Consider the following 16,859-nt stretch of genomic DNA (forward strand, 5'->3'; position numbering starts at 1 on the left):
CCCCAGCATGCACACGTGCAGTGTACACACACACACACTCTCTCTCTCACACACTCACACACGCACACTTGCTTGATACACTGCCCCCAGCATGCGCTCATGCAGTGTACACACACACACACACTCTCTCTCTCCCCTCCCACAGAACACAGCTGCTTTCTGTTCTTCATTCCCCTCTGCTGGCTTTCTAGGCCTTCAGCGTTCAGTGTGGATAGCACATACCCCAGAGCAGCTCATACGTGGCCCCCGGGAAGCTCATCAAAATGCAGATTCTGATTCTGAGGGTCTGGAGTGGGGCTCCGGTTGCTGCATGTCTGACTCACTCCCAGAAAGCGTGGACACTGCTGCTCCAAGGGCCACCCACCAAGCAGGAAGGATCTAGAACAGCAGTTCCAGACAAATCAGAATCATCTGGAGAGGTTTTTTTGTTTGTTTAATTCCCGTTGCCTGGATTTCCCTTCCCTCTAAAGTCTGAGTTCACAGAACATTGGGATTCTAAAGTTTTCCAGGTGATTCTGATGTTCACGCTGGGGACCTGGGCGACTGAAGTTTTCCCTGACCCCCCAGGTCTGGGCTGTGATGGACACCCATGGAGCACTGGACCTCAGCCTCATGCCCACCATGTCCCTCTCCGAGGGGGTGTCTGTTCTGTGCTCTGGGGAACTGTGCAAGGCTTCCAGGATGTACAATAGACCTGGTCCCTGGGCTCAGAGCATCTAAGTATAGGAGAACCATCACTCAGCATAGTGCCTGGGTAGAGGGTTTGGGGGGCACAGGGGGGAGGCTTAGTCGATGTTGATTGAATGAATGAAGAAGGAGGAAAGGGAAGGAAGAATGGAAGGAAGGATGGTGGGGGACGGATGCCTGATTTAAAATAGACATTTCATTATTCTGGATCCATCTCCCCGCCTCGCCATTTTTAGCCATGACCTTGTAGGAATGAGTGGAAATGAATAAACAAGTGATTCTGAAGGGGAAGAACCTTGACAAGCAAGTATTATCATATATCCCGTTTCGCCCTCGCGCTCTTTGCACCAGGTATGGTCAGTACCACTCAAAAGTCCCCACTGAAGCACCTACAGCAGTGTTCTTCCTACTTCCTGATGCGGCAGCGTTGGGCCTATAGGTCTGTGAAGTCATGTTCGGCAGCTGGGTCTTTAACATCTCTTTGGTGACCACTTCCTGGTTTGCACTCAGCCTTCCCATCTCTGCAACAGGCTGAATGCTCTAGTGAAAAAGTCAGAAGGGTTTTGAAATGCTAATGCACAGCTGTTGACAGGTACGAATCCCCATCAGCCTGGAATGTCACACCTGTTCAAAGTAACTGAGCGTCCTTGAGGATCATCTCCTTTAAAACCCAGAAATGTGACACCGGGTTGCTTCCAGCTGCGAGAGAACACTTCCCCCAGACTTCGGCAGCAATTTTGTCTCAGTAAATTAGAAAAGAAATCATCATAGGATTCCCCCCACCAACAATGTTTCTGTATAGCTTTAGGCGTGTGTGTCTAGGGTGTGTGTGTGTGTGTGTGTGTGTGTGTGTGTAAAAGACACATCAGTTGGGTGCCTCCTCTCTCATGCTGAGTCACTTCAGTTGTGTTCAGCTCTTGCTACCCCATGAACTGTATGTAGCCCGCCAGGCTCCTCTGTCCATGGGATTCTCCAGGCAAGAATACTGGAGTGGGTTGCTAGTTAATCTTAATAATTTATTTTTTGAAACTCTTCAGGCACATTTAGCTCATTTACTAATATATTACTTTAAAAAATGCTTGTTGAAGGTTTCTTCTGATTTTAAATATAATAAATTTCCTGTAGCAAAATAGAGAACACTAATCACAAAAGAACCCACCACCCATAATCAATATTAACATTTTGGGTATATCTTTCTAGTCTTTTCTCTGTGCATACGTGTAATATGTCTACATGCATTACTTTATAAAAACCATTTGGGATGATATTTTATATGTCACACAACTTGCTTTCTACTTCCTGGAGTCTGAATGGTTTCTCTGTCTTTACAGCGTGCCCAAAACAATGACTCTAATGACTGTATAACTTTTTCAAAACCTGTGTATTATTATCTTTTTACATGACTTCCTGCTTTAAGCAAGAGTAAAAATTTCTAGCATTTATATTATTATATATTATCCTATTTATATTGTATTTATTATGAGATATACTTGGAATTTGGGAACCACAGGAAACAAATCTTTTTTTTTTTTTTGGTTGCAAGGCATGCGGAATGTTAGTTTCCCAACCAGGGGTCGAACCCATGCGCAGAAGTGGAGTCTTAATCACTGAATCTTTAAGGAAGTCCCAGGAAACAAACTCTCATATTCATTTTCAGTGGAGAAATACCACACTGGAGGAAGATTTGCAGGTCATTCCTTTGGGGAGTGGCAGCTGAAAGCTTTTTAAAGATATTGTGTATTTTCCCAAAGGCAGGCAAAAAATATTACCACCTCATTCGGCAAGCGCATCTTGACGGGTTCTGGGTGCCATACTGGGTGAAACAGGATAGTACTGTAGCCCTGGCCTCGAGGGAGCTTAGGTTGCAGTTGGAGGGGTGGAGAAGACAGTGAATAGTCAGCAGGCACATAGATGTCATGAATACCAGCCGTGACAGTCTAGACAGCCACAAGGCCCTCTGGATCTAACGGCTCTGAAAAAGCATCCAGTTCTGTGTTACTTGCAGCTCCCCTGGTAGCTCAGCTGGTAAAAGAATCTGCCTGCAATGCAGGAGACACAGGTTCGACTCCTGGGTTGGGAAGATCCCCTGGAAAAGAGGTAGGCTACCGCTCCAGTATTCTGGCCTGGAGAATTCCATGGACTGTATAGTCCATGGGGTCACAAAGTCAGACACGACTGAGCGACTTTTTCTTCTGCATTACTTATTTTATTAATATCACTAAAATTGTCACCAGAGAGTGGCTTGGATAACGCAAGCACATTTAGGTATTATAATTTCTGGCAGACAAATGAAATCCAATACCACTGGCTCCATTTGAATGTGTCATAAACCAGTCTCCGGTTCCTCATTCACGTGGCCTCAGTGATATATCACTGAAGATACAGAAGGAGAAGCTAGAAGAGCTAGTGGAAGACAGCTGCAATTTTTGTTCTTCCCTTCTGTGAGCCTCATCCCCCTTCCATCGTGGAGGATGCTGGTGAAATTAACCAAAGCCAGCACCTCGGGCTGCCGATGTATAACCAGTCCTCGTTGTCCATCGGTGCTTTGGATGAAGGAAGGATGATGCAGTTTCTGATTCTCAGTCACCCTCTCTGTCTCCAGCCCAACCCGCATTCCAGTTCACCCTGTCCTCATTATGAAGCAGAAAAGACTGCCTAAGGCCTGGTTTATTTACCTAATAAACTGGCTGTTGTATGGCCTGGGAAATGCTAAAATTTTTCAGCCAAGAAATCCTAGTAACAAGCAAACAGAGGTCTAGCAGTCAGGTTTCTGAAGAAACAACAAAATGAAGGTCAGCTAATATGGCCATTATTCCCCTTCCTGGTGGCCATGACAGCGCTGGGGTTTATTTGAAGATCCCAGACTTCGAATCCTTGCTCACATTGTTTGCTGCCCAAGTATTTCAGGCTGTGCCAACAGCTTCAGATATTAATGTATTCGAGAGATCAGTGAATGAAGAATTCCTCCGCACTTTTTTTCCCCCTTTTTAATTTTTTTTTCTCCCTTTGCCATACACTTTGTTTGTAGTGTTCTTTGTCTGCCAGACGTTGCCGGGCATTTCTAATGAGGAAGCAAAGAATTGCAGAAGGAAAAAGGCAAGGGGCGGTGGGAGGGGGGGCAGTGTAGGGAGAAGAAAACAGGCGAGGAAACACAGGGCGTGTTTAGCACTTTAACCGTAAGGTGACGTTTTTACAAGCTAGTCAGGTGCACGGGACATGCTGGGGACCAGAGTCCAGGATGCTGATGCAGAGAATACGGTTCTGGGAACGGCCAATGCATTTGCTTAGCTTCTCGCCACAATAAACGCACTTTTATTTTTGAGCACCATTTTCCCTGCAGGACAGCCGGCCTCGATGCTGCTCTAAGTGTTCATCTCAGCTTGCATGATTACAGCCACCTCACTAACCCACCCTGGGCGGCCAGTACAAGGGGGAAAAAATTAAAACATTTCCTACTCCTGGTAACGTACTGCTGCAGGATAATTGGTGGCTGTTTGTGAAGAACATTATCACTGCAAAACCCAGAAAGGTCTGTCTGAGAGCTGGTTGCTGGGGCTAGGCAAAGTGGGGAGGGCTCTGAAAATCACATTTCTGCAAGGGCAATGAGCTAGTAATTAATTTTTTAGCATCACTCGATCCTCGAACTCGTCCTTCCGTGCTGTACGTACAGGGGGCTGGTTTTGCAGACTGTCCTTTGATACCACATGGAAATGTTAATGAGACGAAACCAGCTAAAGGGCTCTTTAGACAGCAGTGCTCAGGGGAAGGCCGAATGAAAGGCAGACCCTCCGAGGGCTTCTCCTCCGCACAAGAAGTCCCTTTGTTTCTCGTCTTATAAACCAGAGGCATGTCTGAAATTGCAGGGAAAGTGAGAGGGGCCGGAGAGTGGGCGCCTGGGGCTCGGCTTTCTGTGTTTTTTAAAAAGGGGAGGGGGAAACGATTCTCCGGTTATTCGCGCCTGAGTTTGGTAGGCAAGCGCAGGGTGTTTTTGAAGTTCCGAAGGAAGGTTCTCTGAAGATGCGAGCGGGATCTGTCTTTCACTTGGACTTAATTAAGAAACTTGCTGGCTTTGTCTGTAGGGGGCCCATTACGTGCAAGCTGCAGCCCCCTCTGAATAGGGGCTCAGCCTGGAAAGTGTATACATTCTACACTGCCTTTGTGTCGTGTTGCCAAACTGGAGGCAGAGACAAGTGGGGATGGGGCTCCGCCAGAGGCCATCCCGTGCTGCCCCCAGCGCCAAACAGAGCCACCGCCAGTGCACAGGTGTCCCTTGGGGGCCTGGACCGAGTTGGACTTTTACAAGATGAATCTCGTAGACACACACGTGGTCGGGAATTGGAGTCCTGCTTTGGTGCCCCATCACTGGCAGGAGAATGGACCCAGGAGGCTCTCCCAGTGTCCTGGGAACGAGCGTTCGGTCTCTAAACCTGGGGTGGTAGGAGCCCAGCTTCGGGCGCTGTCTCCCCCCGAGCTTGCTTTCCCCTCGCCACCCCCACCCCCACCCCCAGAAAGCCCAGGGAGAAAGTTTGCCTGGTCACTGTTCTTGTAACCTTGAGAATAATTTCCCCCTGGTGGGCTACTGTGGCCTACCCTATTTAGAACAAAGTTGCTGAATGCTGGAGGATAAAGAACAGTGGGAAGGCTGTGAGCAGTGGTTAATCAGCTAATTCGCATTTCAAAAGACACTAATAAGAGGTGATCAATTCAAATAAAGCCCCGGGTATGAGTACTTTCCTCACCCTGCAAAGCCTGCCGAGCGGGGCTCTCAGCCCCTCCTGCTTCTCTCCCCTTGCCCGGCTCCTCCCTTCCCCTTTGATGCTGTCGGGACCTCCCAGGGTACCTGCGCCTCCCAGGGTACTGAGCCCGGCAGACCTTCACCTTCCTCCAGGCTGAGACCAGCTGCTCCCAGTAGACCCGGCCCTGGCCGTTGTTTGCCTGGACTCTCTGTTCCCCTACTCCACCCACCCCCGCACCTGTTCAGCTTGACGAGCCAGTGCCAGTCTTTTCTCTCCCAAATGCGTGGTAACTGTCTCTGTCTCTTCAGCTCTGGGACATCCGACAGCCTCTGGTCACCTCTGTCCACTGCCACTGGCTTGGCTGTGATGAGAGGGACCCTCCTCGTTAGTTTGGCATTAAGTGTCCTGCCCCTGGGACCCCCTTTGTGACAGCCTGAGTAGTCTGATGGGCCTCGAAGTGGCCCCACGACCTCTCTGTCCCCGCCACCTCTCTGCCCCTGCTCCACGCCTGCTGTCCACACAGAGTCGGGTAGGCCGCATCTTGAGCTTTTCCAGCAGGACTGCTCGTAATTGGGTCTTTCTGCAGTTCCAGGCTAATGGCCCTGTCCTGGAACTAATGTCACTCACCCAGTGACTGGAAAATCACCCCACCAGCCAAGTGGCACTGTAGAAATAAAGCTGTAAATGCCAGCAATCAAGTGATTTTGTTCCAGCGAGTTCAGTTCAAGTGTTGGGAAATGAGCTTGTCAGAGCTTTCTTTCCGCCTCCTTTCCCAACCCTCAGCAAAAAGTAAAATATTGTCACCATTGATAGAACACGCCTGTAAAAGGGAGTGGGGTGAGGGCGGAGTCCTGGAGCATCCTTGACCCGGATGCAGAAGCCACATCACGTGTTCGACTCATCTGGCTTTTTCTGCGGCCCTGATGTATGTGAAGCGTCTTTTGAGTGTGGTCCTTGGTGTTCAGAATCCCAGAGCACTTTAGCCCCACCGTGCCCCAGAACTCCATCAGGAACTCCACTGCCAGCTTAATTACGTACTGTGAATGAAAGACATCTCATCTTCTGGCCGCGAGCAACATGGAATGTCCCTGAACTCCATTCCTAACAACCCGACGACAGCTGGGGATGTCCTCGAAAGCCCCAAGCTGACCGCTGACCTGGAGGGGAGAGGAGATGGCCCGTCTCCAGGTCTGTCACCCACGATAAAGGCCTTCTGCTTAGTGCACCCTCTGGCTATCAGAAGCATCTTTATCTGCATCTTATTTTGACCCTGAATCATTCCGGAAGGAGTCCCACTTTCAGAAGGAGTGTGGACCATGTGACCTGCCAGGTCCACTTCCGCGTGGGCAGGCACCAGCACTCCAGTCACCACCAGGGGCTCAGGGCCCAACAGGCTCTCCCTCGAGACAGAGGGCTTCTTTGCTGTCTGTCAGCTGGAGGAGAATCAGGCTCCGTGACACAGTCCAGCTTTATATCAGAACAAGCTCTTGGCTATGAACAGAAAGCATCCCTGATTACTGAAGTACAGAAGAAAGGTGTTAGAAGGATATTGAGTGGTTTGAAAAATCACTCATGGAGAAGGCTGGAGAATCAAACTAGAATGTGGGGAGAAAACCACAGGTGGCTGGATCATCTCCACAACCCCATCACAGAACCATCTCATAGGACTTCTCATTGCCATGACTACTGGATGCTCTCCGGGCCCGCCATCTGCTAACCCCACTGGTGCTGACCAGCAGAGGCTATAACCAGGAGAGGGCTGCCTCTGATGTCCCTAGAGAACCACTGTTGTCTGGCTGTGTGCTGGTGCTTGTGGGGAGGCAGGGGGTTGCCAGTGTTTGGCCCTTCTGGTCTTGCCTCCTACTAAGACTCATATAGCTAAGAATTCCTCCCTTGTTAAAGAAAAAAAAAAAAGGGTTCAGATGCTGAGCAGCTGAGAAACTAACTTGTTTCCACTTCAGACTTGCAGCTCACATGGGAAAAATGCATTAGATGCATCCGATTCTTTTGCAACCCCATGGATAGGGAAGCCTGGCAGGCGACAGCCGTATACTACAGCCAGCTAGGCTCCTCTGTCCATGGGGTTCTCCAGGCAAGAATACTGGAATGGGTAGCCATTCCCTTCTCCAGGGGATCTTCCTGACCCAGGGATCAGACCCCAGTCTCCTGCATTGCAGGCAGATTCTTTACCATCTGAGCCACCAGGGACACCCACATGAGAGTTACTTGCCAAAGATGGACGTCTTCTCCAAGACTCATCTCATTTGAGCCACGGAGTGTTACCCAAGACGAACTATGTAATTTGTGAGGTCCAGTGAGAAATGAAAATGCAGGGCTCCTTGTTTAGAAATTATTAAGACTGTCATGATGGCGGCAGCATAAGACTTCTAAGCATGGGACGCTGTGTCACTACTCAGGTGGCTTTTCCGGAACAGGGCCATGGGCTTATAGTTGGGTCCTGGGGCCCTCGCCAGGTCTTGTGAGTGGATTCCGGCAGGTCAGTGTTATTTCACTGTTTCCTGCCCACGACTTGAGGTGTGATTATGATTCCCCCCATTTTACAGATAGGGCAGATGGGGCTGGAGAACAGTGGAGCTGTGTATTCCAAGCTACGTCTTCTGACCCCGAAGTTCCCCTCTGTCTACACCATGTCACATCACGTACCAGGAGCTTACCGAGCAAGAGCTGTGTGATGTTCCCTGGAAGGTACGCTTTGGGGACATCGTCTCCAGAATTGTTAATGTTGTGGGGAAAAGACTCCACCTGCAATGCGTGAGACCTGGGTTCAATCCCTGGGTTGGGAAGATCCCCTGGAGGAGAGCATGGCAACCTACTTCAGTCTTCTTGCCTGGAAAATCCCCATGGACAGAGGAACCTGGCGGGCTACAGTCCATGGGGCTCACAAAGAGTCGGACACGACTGAGCAACTTAGCACACAAGTATGTATGTGTGTGTGTGAGATTGATGCCCTAGGACCTTGAGCAAGTCATTTACTCAACTTCCCAGGGCTTCAGTTTTCTCATCTGTGAAAATCCTTGGCCTTCTGTCATAAGATAGGGTCGATGCCTCTCTGCCCTGCTGGCCCGGCAGGCATGTCTCATTCTTGGGATCAGCGCACACTCTCCACGTGCATTCCGTCTCTTCCAGCTCCCCTTCTGCCACTTGCTCTGGCCTTCAGTGTCCCCCTGGGGTTCAACCCCTTGAATGGCCAGCTTGCGCTACCTGCCAGCTTCTACCCATACCACCCCAAGACCCCTTCTGTCCACAAGATGTTCCGTATAGGCTTCCTGTGTTCACAGTCCTAATGACCAGGATATCTTCCTGCTTCCTCTGCCTTCTCCTTTCTCTCCAGTGCTTATGTGTGTGTCCTTTCCCCCTCCTGGTTCCCAGAGAGCCCACCTCGGGCGGTGCCTTCTACAGAGCCGGGTCTATTAACCCCACCTGGCTTATTGATGTCTCTGGACTGTCTGATGTCTCTTGACTGTCTCTTTCTCCTTTTCTGTTTTTTTTTTCCTACCCTTTTCTCAATTCTCTTGACACTATGTGAGATTAAGGCTTTTTTAAAAATAAAATTCATTATATTTATAAAATACAACGTTATTTGATGTATTTTTAATTTAAAAAATCATAGCTCTCAAACAAAATATAGCTTTCTTTAAAAAGCTATTATTATGAATTTGTTTTTATTGCTATGTAGTCTTTAACTGATTATTTTTTCCTCTTAAAAAGATTTTTTTTTTTTTCATTTTAAACCCAGGGAAGGAGAAATTTCCAAAGGTTATTAGTTCATTAGCTGTTAGAAGGAATAATTGATCTGTCAACTCAAAGGATTTATAAGGATTTGACTCACAGGATTCATGAAAGCATTGGCATACGTTTAAGTTCTGCCTCAAAAGAAAACATTTCAGAAGGGGCTTCCCTTACTTTCCTGGAGATAAAAATTAGCATCTCTGTAGTGATGAAAGGCCCCCAATTTTTTTTTTAAGAGTCTATCTTAAGGCGCTACAACTGCGGCATGTGCACCCATACCTGAGATAATTGGATGTGTATTTCAACCTAAAGGATGGATTATAGATAAATATTATAAAGTTTTGAGTTTCTTCTACTGTTTTTTTTTTTACCCCTACTAAAAAGAATGGAACACAACTAACATTTCTTCAACCTCAAATGGGGTTTTGCTTTTTTTTTTTAAGCAAATGCACCCAAATTGGGTTTGGTTCACAAAGGAGAGCCTGACTGCAGAGCTAACAGACCCATCATTAGCCACCCCTGCCCTCTCAAATGGCCTGTCCATTCCCCTGCTCACAATATGGGCGAAGGCCGTAAACAAGGGATCCCAGAGCGCTCCGGACAAGAAACATACAATGGAGTGGGATAAATTTCGTTAGCATAAATAGCAGTCTCCAAGGGTGACTGGTGTGAATGGATTCCCGCTGTGAGGGTCTCTGTGCCTATGGAGGAGATCTGTGGCTTTAAGAGCTGTGGTCCCACCCCCTGGGCTGTGGAAGTGCTCAGCCGCCCCCGCTGGGCTTGGTCCGCAGGCCCCCTGTGGGCCTCCTCTTTCCTTTCAAGCTGTGAGTCCTGAGGAACTCTGTGACAGCTCCCCTTTCATTCTGCCGTGCAAATCCTTGAGCTGTTCCTAGTGCTTTCAAAAGGGAAATATAGGACATTTTACTTATTCTGTACTGCAGGAGCATTGGAAGCCTGGTAAGACCCAGGATTATTCCGGCAGTAGGCCTGGCAGAGATCTTCCTCTTTGTGATGACTCGAAGTTCCCTAAGATGACCACTAACCCAGTTTATACCTCCTGCCTCCGTTACATCATGCCCTGTGGGCTGCCATGTGTCTGAAGACGTGCTTCCTGCTGGCCAGCGTCTGGATACCCAGACAGGAACTATACCAGTAGAATTAGGTGCATCCAGGGGTACATGTCAAAGGTTAATTTCTTCGCAGCCATGAGCCAAAATATTCAGGTTCTAGAGTAAACCTTTACTTTAGAAGAGTTAAACAGTGCGTGTTCACTTTTCAAAACAAAACAGTGCCCTGATTCATCCATCCCGATCATGATCCCAAGAGTCAATCACTTTGAACTGTTTTTGCTTGTTCTTCTTCAAGTGATTCCTTGAGTATTATTAACACATCATTTTTTATTTCTAAACTTTAGACATTACCTATTGACTTCCTGGTCTGATACATAGGGTTTCACTCACTGGGTACTCACCCTCTTTGTTTCTAAGATCGTGGTTTTTATTCCTCTGTGTATTACCATTGTAACACTCAGTAATACTTGAATCTCGATTTCCAGTTCCATTGGTGGTACACAGTACATTTGCCTCACGTTTTTTCCCAACCACTTCTCATCTCACAGCCCTTCACTTTTGTCAGGTGTTGATAATTTGCAATCTATTTTGACCACAATTAAGATTTCTATACTGTGGTTGTTTCCAAGTTAAAAGCCAATAAATAGCTTTCAGATTATTTTATCTGTGTGAATGCTGTGCACTGAAAAACCAAGAGGTGCACTGTGGTTGATTATATTTCCATCTGTGTAATTCCTAACTCATAATCCCTGTGTTAGTCAAAGGAGAATGTTGAGATCTATTCTTTTTTTAAATTCCATCATTGGTTTAAAACCAAGCCACATTTTGGTTTGCTAACATTTTTTTCCGATTTCTTTTTGTTGTTGTTGTTATTTTTTAAATTCTTCTGATTGTTTTTTCTTTTCCTTGTTGTGAGAAGAAGCTTGTCTTTTTCACCATACCTGATATCTTTTGAATCCATTTCATTCTTCTAGAAGCCCATGAACTTCCTGTTTTCATTTGCTTATTCTAAATTACTTATTACTTATGCCGTACAAAACTTACCCTGCCCTTTATATTTCTCGGATATTTTGATAAAATTGCCTTTGATTTTCCATATATTCATTCCCTTTATTTGTCTTGAAATTTTTCTAAACTGAATCTCCCTTTTTTCCTGGAAACCTACATCCTCAAACCCTCAGGCTTTCTGTTCCAATCTGAGTGGGATTATGGCTCTGTAAACAGTATTTATTGCTAAATCAACTGATATGCCACTGTTCTATTTTCTGTCACTGCCCCCCCCAGATAACTGGTTATTCCCTTTTTTTCTTTTGTTCACTTTTCCATGCGCTTGTGGATAATTCTTTCCAATATATCAACATGTCTTTAGAATGCCTCATAATGCTAATTTCTCTGTGGGAAAATTCATCAGATAATCTCAGTGTTTTTATTTACCTTTTGGTTTGTTTGTTGTTTGCTTTTTGTTCATTGGTTTTCCTAGTAGTTTCCCTTCTAGATGGCTCTTCTTCTTTAAGGTAGGTTATTTTGGGTATCCCCCTACCTGGGATTTTTGGACTGCTTGTCACCGTGGTATTTCTGTTTGTTGTTGTTCTATGTGCTTATACTATTTCTCTGATCTCTCTTTCTCAAAAGTTTTAGTCCTTATTTTGCTGAACAACATCCTTTCTAAGAAAAGGGGCAAGAATGGTATGCCTTATGAATTCTCACATGTAAAAATGCTTTATTCCATCTTCATGCTCGATTGGTAGCTTGTCTGAGTATAGAGTTGTGAATTATAAATTACTTCAGATTTTGCTTTAATATCTAGTGTTGCTGATGACAAGTCCACCCAAACTGATTCTTGTTCCTTTGTTTGTGACCTGTTTTTATTTATCATTGACATGCTGCTGCTAAGTCACTTCAGTGGTGTCCGACTCTGTGCGACCGCATAGACGGCAGCCCACCAGGCTCCCCCGTCCCTGGGATTCTCCAGGCAAGAACACTGGAGTGGGTTGCCATTTCCTTCTCCAATGCATGCAAGTGAAAAGTGAAAGTGAAGTCGCTCAGTCGTGTCCGACCCTCCTCGACCCCATGGACTGCAGCCCACCAGGCTTCTCCGTCCATGGGATTTTCCAGGCAGGAGAACTGGAGTGGGGTGCCATTGCCTTCTCCAAATCATTGACATACTGTTTGTTTATTATTCAGGAGCTTTTAGAATCTTTTATTGTTGCTGTCAGAACAACAGAACAATGCATCTGGTTGTGGGTCTTTTAATTTGTAGAAGCTCTTATTCTTGATTGTTCTTTATTTGTTGGATTCTGTTCTTGTTTTTATAGATGCAATATTTTCCCCAAGTCTCTTCAAGAATACTAGAGTCTTTCATTATGTTGTATTTTATTTTTCAGTTCTCTTCTTCTGTCAGAATTATCTCTGTATCCTCTATGGTCAGTTTTTCTATTTGTTTACTGATGCTTTCTTGGTCATGATACGGACTTTGCTTAACGGCTTTGATGAATCCTCGGGATGAGTTTGTATGCATGAACCTGGAAGTAGAAAGGCTGTGGGAGCTCTGTGTATACAGATGGATCTGGTTGACTGATAAGCCTCACTGCCAGGTTGCGGAGGACCCCCTTCCCAGCCCTCACAATATGCCACAGGCGGAGTACTCAACTCTAGGACAGCAGCACCCACACTGGCAGCTCTAGTGCCCCAGGGAGCTTTTGCCCAGTTTCTTTAGAGAAAACACTCCTCGTTTGTACATAGGTGTCAACACTTGGTTTTGCTGCTTGGCAGGTGGCAAGGTTCATATAAAGATCTTCAGTGAGTCCTGTCCTCAGTTCCATTTCTCTCACACTCTTGCTTGGTGTCTATCAGTCTGGAGCCTCCCAGGAACCGTGCTTATTATTATTAGCAAGTTGGCACCCTCTTCAGTGGTTTCTCAGCCACTGCTTCCTCCTCACTTTGCATAGTCAGCCCTTCCACATTTGTCTTCTGTCCTCTAGAAATCGGGGGAAAGCTCTCTTTGACCAGTGCTTCCTCTCCAGTTCTGTTCATTGTGGTGGAGCTGTGCTTCTTCTTCTTCTATTCCTCTCTGCTTTATCTCCTCTCGAACAGTTTCTTTCAGAGCAAATCTGATCTTATGTCTGTTACTGCTATTCATCTGCCCAAATACTCACCCAGAGATCTTAGTAGGTAGATGTCCTTAGTAAGCTAAAGTTCAGGGCCTGGGATTTAGGCCACCAAGTATTCTTTGAGTGTATACTACAGTAGGGATTATGGGATGCATAAAGATGTAAATGATACATTCCCAATCTCACAGTCTAGTGGGAAGCCCATAGTTTAGGTAGAGCCAGGCCCAGAATTATGGGCATTTTTAGATGTTTTGTGTTTTGGTTGGAAGGAAACTCAAAGGCTTGTCAGGAACAAACCAGGTAATACTTCTCCAGGAATTGATACAGTGAAAAGCCACGTGACAACTCATTCATTCTTCATAGATTTTAGGATTGTAAGGAACTGTACTAGAAGTTCATCAGATGCATACCCTGCCTCAAGGGGAAATAGGATGTGGATCTAAATATTTCAGTAAAGGAGATAAGACATGTATCTAAGTATCTCTTTAATACAAGGCAAAATGAGATAAAAGGTATAAGAGGAATACAGGTAAAATGTTACAGGAATTTAAAGAGTGAAGAGGTGACTTCATGCAAGTGTGCATGTGGAATAAAGGAAATTAAAACAAACTCTTTGAAAGACAGAAGACTTAGACAACCTGGATGAAGGGGAGGAGCGGGCATTACTCAGATGAGTCCAGGGTACAAGGAGAAATTTGTCTTGACTGGAGCCAGAATTTCCAAGCTGCTCATCGTGTGTCATCATGAAGTGATGCTCCTGCCTTAGAACATTGCTTCATAATTGAAGCATAGGTTTTTTCTGACCACTTGTTGCTCAGTTGAGGGTCTTTATTCTTGTATCCAGAACCACAAAAATATAGCTCCCCCACTCCTGTCCTCCTGTTATTCCACCCAGGGAAGCCCATGCCACATGAAGTCAGCCTCTCCTTTCCAGCCTCCTCTGGCATATAGTTTCTGGTTTTCTTTTTTTAAGATTTTTTTCAATGTGGTCCATTTTTAAGTCTTTATTGAATTTGTTACTGTTATGCCCAGAGTCTGAGTCCCCAAAACTGAGAGAATAAGACGTCCACAGCAATGCAGAAGCATGAAGGGGTTTTATTTCTAGCTTGAGCTAGGGCTCCCACCACATCCAACGCAGTGGAGTGGAGCAAGAGCCCCGAGCCCAGATTTACAGCAGTATTTATAGGTTTTAGAACAAAGACAGAGAGTTGGCAAGGGCTGATTGGCTGCAGGAGTTTCCTAGTATTTACTAATTGGCTAATCTTTATTGGCTGCAGGGGTTTCCTGGTATTTACTAATTGGCTATTGGCTGCAGGGGGATGTCTTTTACGTCCTGATAAACTCAAACCAGGTTACGGGGAGTATGCTGATTAGACAAGTCCTGGCATCCGCGGGGATGACCTCACTGGGCAATGACTCAGGTTTTCCCGTGAGTCCTACCTTAGTCCCTGAAGCCTATCATGGCGTTTGTTAGGTCCCAACAGTTACAATATTGCTTCTCTGTTTAATGTCTTGGTTTTTTTTTTTTTTTTTTTTTGGCTTGTGGGATCCAAGCTCCCCGACCAGGGATCAAACTCGTGCCCCCTGCATTGAAAGACAAAGTCTTCACCATGATACCACCAGGGAAATCCCAAGCAGAGAGTTTTGATCGACTCCCTCACCACCCACTTCAGCCCCCTCCTAACTGTCCTCCCTGAATTACGGAGGTTGGAAAGTTACGAGGTACATTTCTCAGGCCCCTTGCCCCTGAGATTCCACACATTTCCTGGCTTCCACCTTAAAGATGTGAAAAAGCAGTGACCGCCGTGAGGTGTCAGCGAAACCCTGAGAGACTGGGTCTTCTGGTGGGCATGGGGTTGGGAGCGTTCGGCTGTCGGCGAGGAGCCCAGCAGAGACCTGGGGCCAGTTCTTGGTGTCTTGCGTGTTGTCACGGGACTGGCTGCTGCAGCAGTCGTGCCTAGCTGTCACCTTGCATGGTCGGCCCTCTTGGTCCCAATTATATATCCTCCAGATCTGGTTTTCAACTTGTGCTGAAGATCAGGTGCTCCCTTTTTTTTTTTTTTAAGCCCCCTTTGCCCAACCTAGCTAGAGTGACTTGTCATCAGCAACTAAAACCCCATTGATACAATATGTTCTGACCTTCCAGCCACCCACCCTTGCTCCTTGAGGATTTGAGTGCTCAATCCCAGTTCTCTCTCACTCTGCTTCCTGCCATCCTGCAGTGGGGTGGCCCATCCACCATTCTAGCTTCATCCTTTCTCCGTCTCCCTGGCTACAGCCTGGCGTCTGTATATCCGGAGTTGAATCACCTGTACAAGTTTCTCTGCCTCCTCTCATCCCTCTTCCCCACTCCACTCAGAGCGACCTTCAGCCTCACCATCCCTATCTCTTCTGACATGTCAGGGAAGCTTCCTTTCCCTGTTACGCCCCAACCAAACGAGTATTCATCTCAGCCACGCTCCTGCCAGCGCTCAAGGGTCTCACCCTTTGGACCTGCCTGTGCATTTATTGTCTCTTACGATAACCTTGAAAATGTTCCAGGCTGGTATAGGGTCCCACTGCATACTTATTACTAAGGATATCATATGAGTTAATGCTTAGAAAGTATGTACTATGTTCCCGGCGCTGTTCCAAGCACTTGATTAACATTCCAAGGAGATGGGAACATTTAATGTCCACATTGTACAGATGAAGAAACTGAAGCACAGAAAGGTTGAATGATTTGCCCAAGGCCGCACAGCTAGTCAGTGGCTGAGCTGGGATTCCAACCATTCCCTATCTGCATTCCCTTAGTCTGTTTTAAAAGATGCCAAGATACCTGTGCATCTTTATGTGGATATTAAGAACATTTTTTCTATGTAACCATAAATGTGATTAGTATCTCAATGCTATACCACAACTTGTGGTTTCTAAAAGCTCCATCCCATTAATATATATGCCAGCCCTTTTTTTTTTTTAATGAAAAAATATCTTTTTTATCTCCCATGTTATTTCCTCACTGTGCATTCCAGATCTCAATTCTGTTGTGAAATCTGGTGTCATACTATCACAGATAAAACTTTCGGGCAGCTGTTGAATAGCTAGGGTAATGGATGTCCCATGCTACCTACTGTGTCCTTTTCTTTCAGTATCAATCCTGTTACCCCCCAGTAGTGCATTCTCTTCTAAAGAGTCTGTCAGCTAGGAAAGGATGTCAATTAGTACTTCTTTCCTCCACTGTCTTCCAGGATGTCTAGTGTAGTAGGATCATTCTTTGGCTTCAAAACTCAGACCATGGAGACTTGAACGCCAGCTCAAGCACTGAGACCTGGGACAGGAGACTTAACCTCTCTAAGCTCCAGGCATTCCCTCTATTAAAGTGAGGATAGCCCTGTTGTAAATTGCACTTGAACAGATCGCCCGGGTACACTACCCCCTCCCGCCCCACCTCCCCCATCCAGACTTAATCCCAACACATTACACTACACTCTCCTCCCCAAACAAGCACATAACCCATCACCACGCCC

General features: G+C 46.3%; 1 protein-coding gene across 3 annotated transcripts in view; it reads left to right on the forward strand.

Annotated features, from left to right (window-relative positions):
• STX8 (syntaxin 8) overlaps positions 1-16,859 on the forward strand; it is a 199,266-nt gene that overhangs the window by 136,753 nt on the left and 45,654 nt on the right. For 2 of the 3 annotated variants that reach the window (XM_040243371.1, XM_040243370.1), the window contains one exon: positions 7,988-8,129. The exons of the other annotated variant lie outside the window; for it this stretch is intronic. In XM_040243371.1, the coding sequence (XP_040099305.1) occupies positions 7,988-8,129 (142 nt within the window). The remainder of the gene's footprint in view (positions 1-7,987; positions 8,130-16,859) is intronic. 3 annotated transcript variants of the gene reach the window in all.

The sequence above is a fragment of the Oryx dammah genome, unplaced genomic scaffold, assembly GCF_014754425.2.
Source record: "Oryx dammah isolate SB20612 unplaced genomic scaffold, SCBI_Odam_1.1 HiC_scaffold_8, whole genome shotgun sequence".
NCBI classification, from domain to species: domain Eukaryota; kingdom Metazoa; phylum Chordata; class Mammalia; order Artiodactyla; family Bovidae; genus Oryx; species Oryx dammah.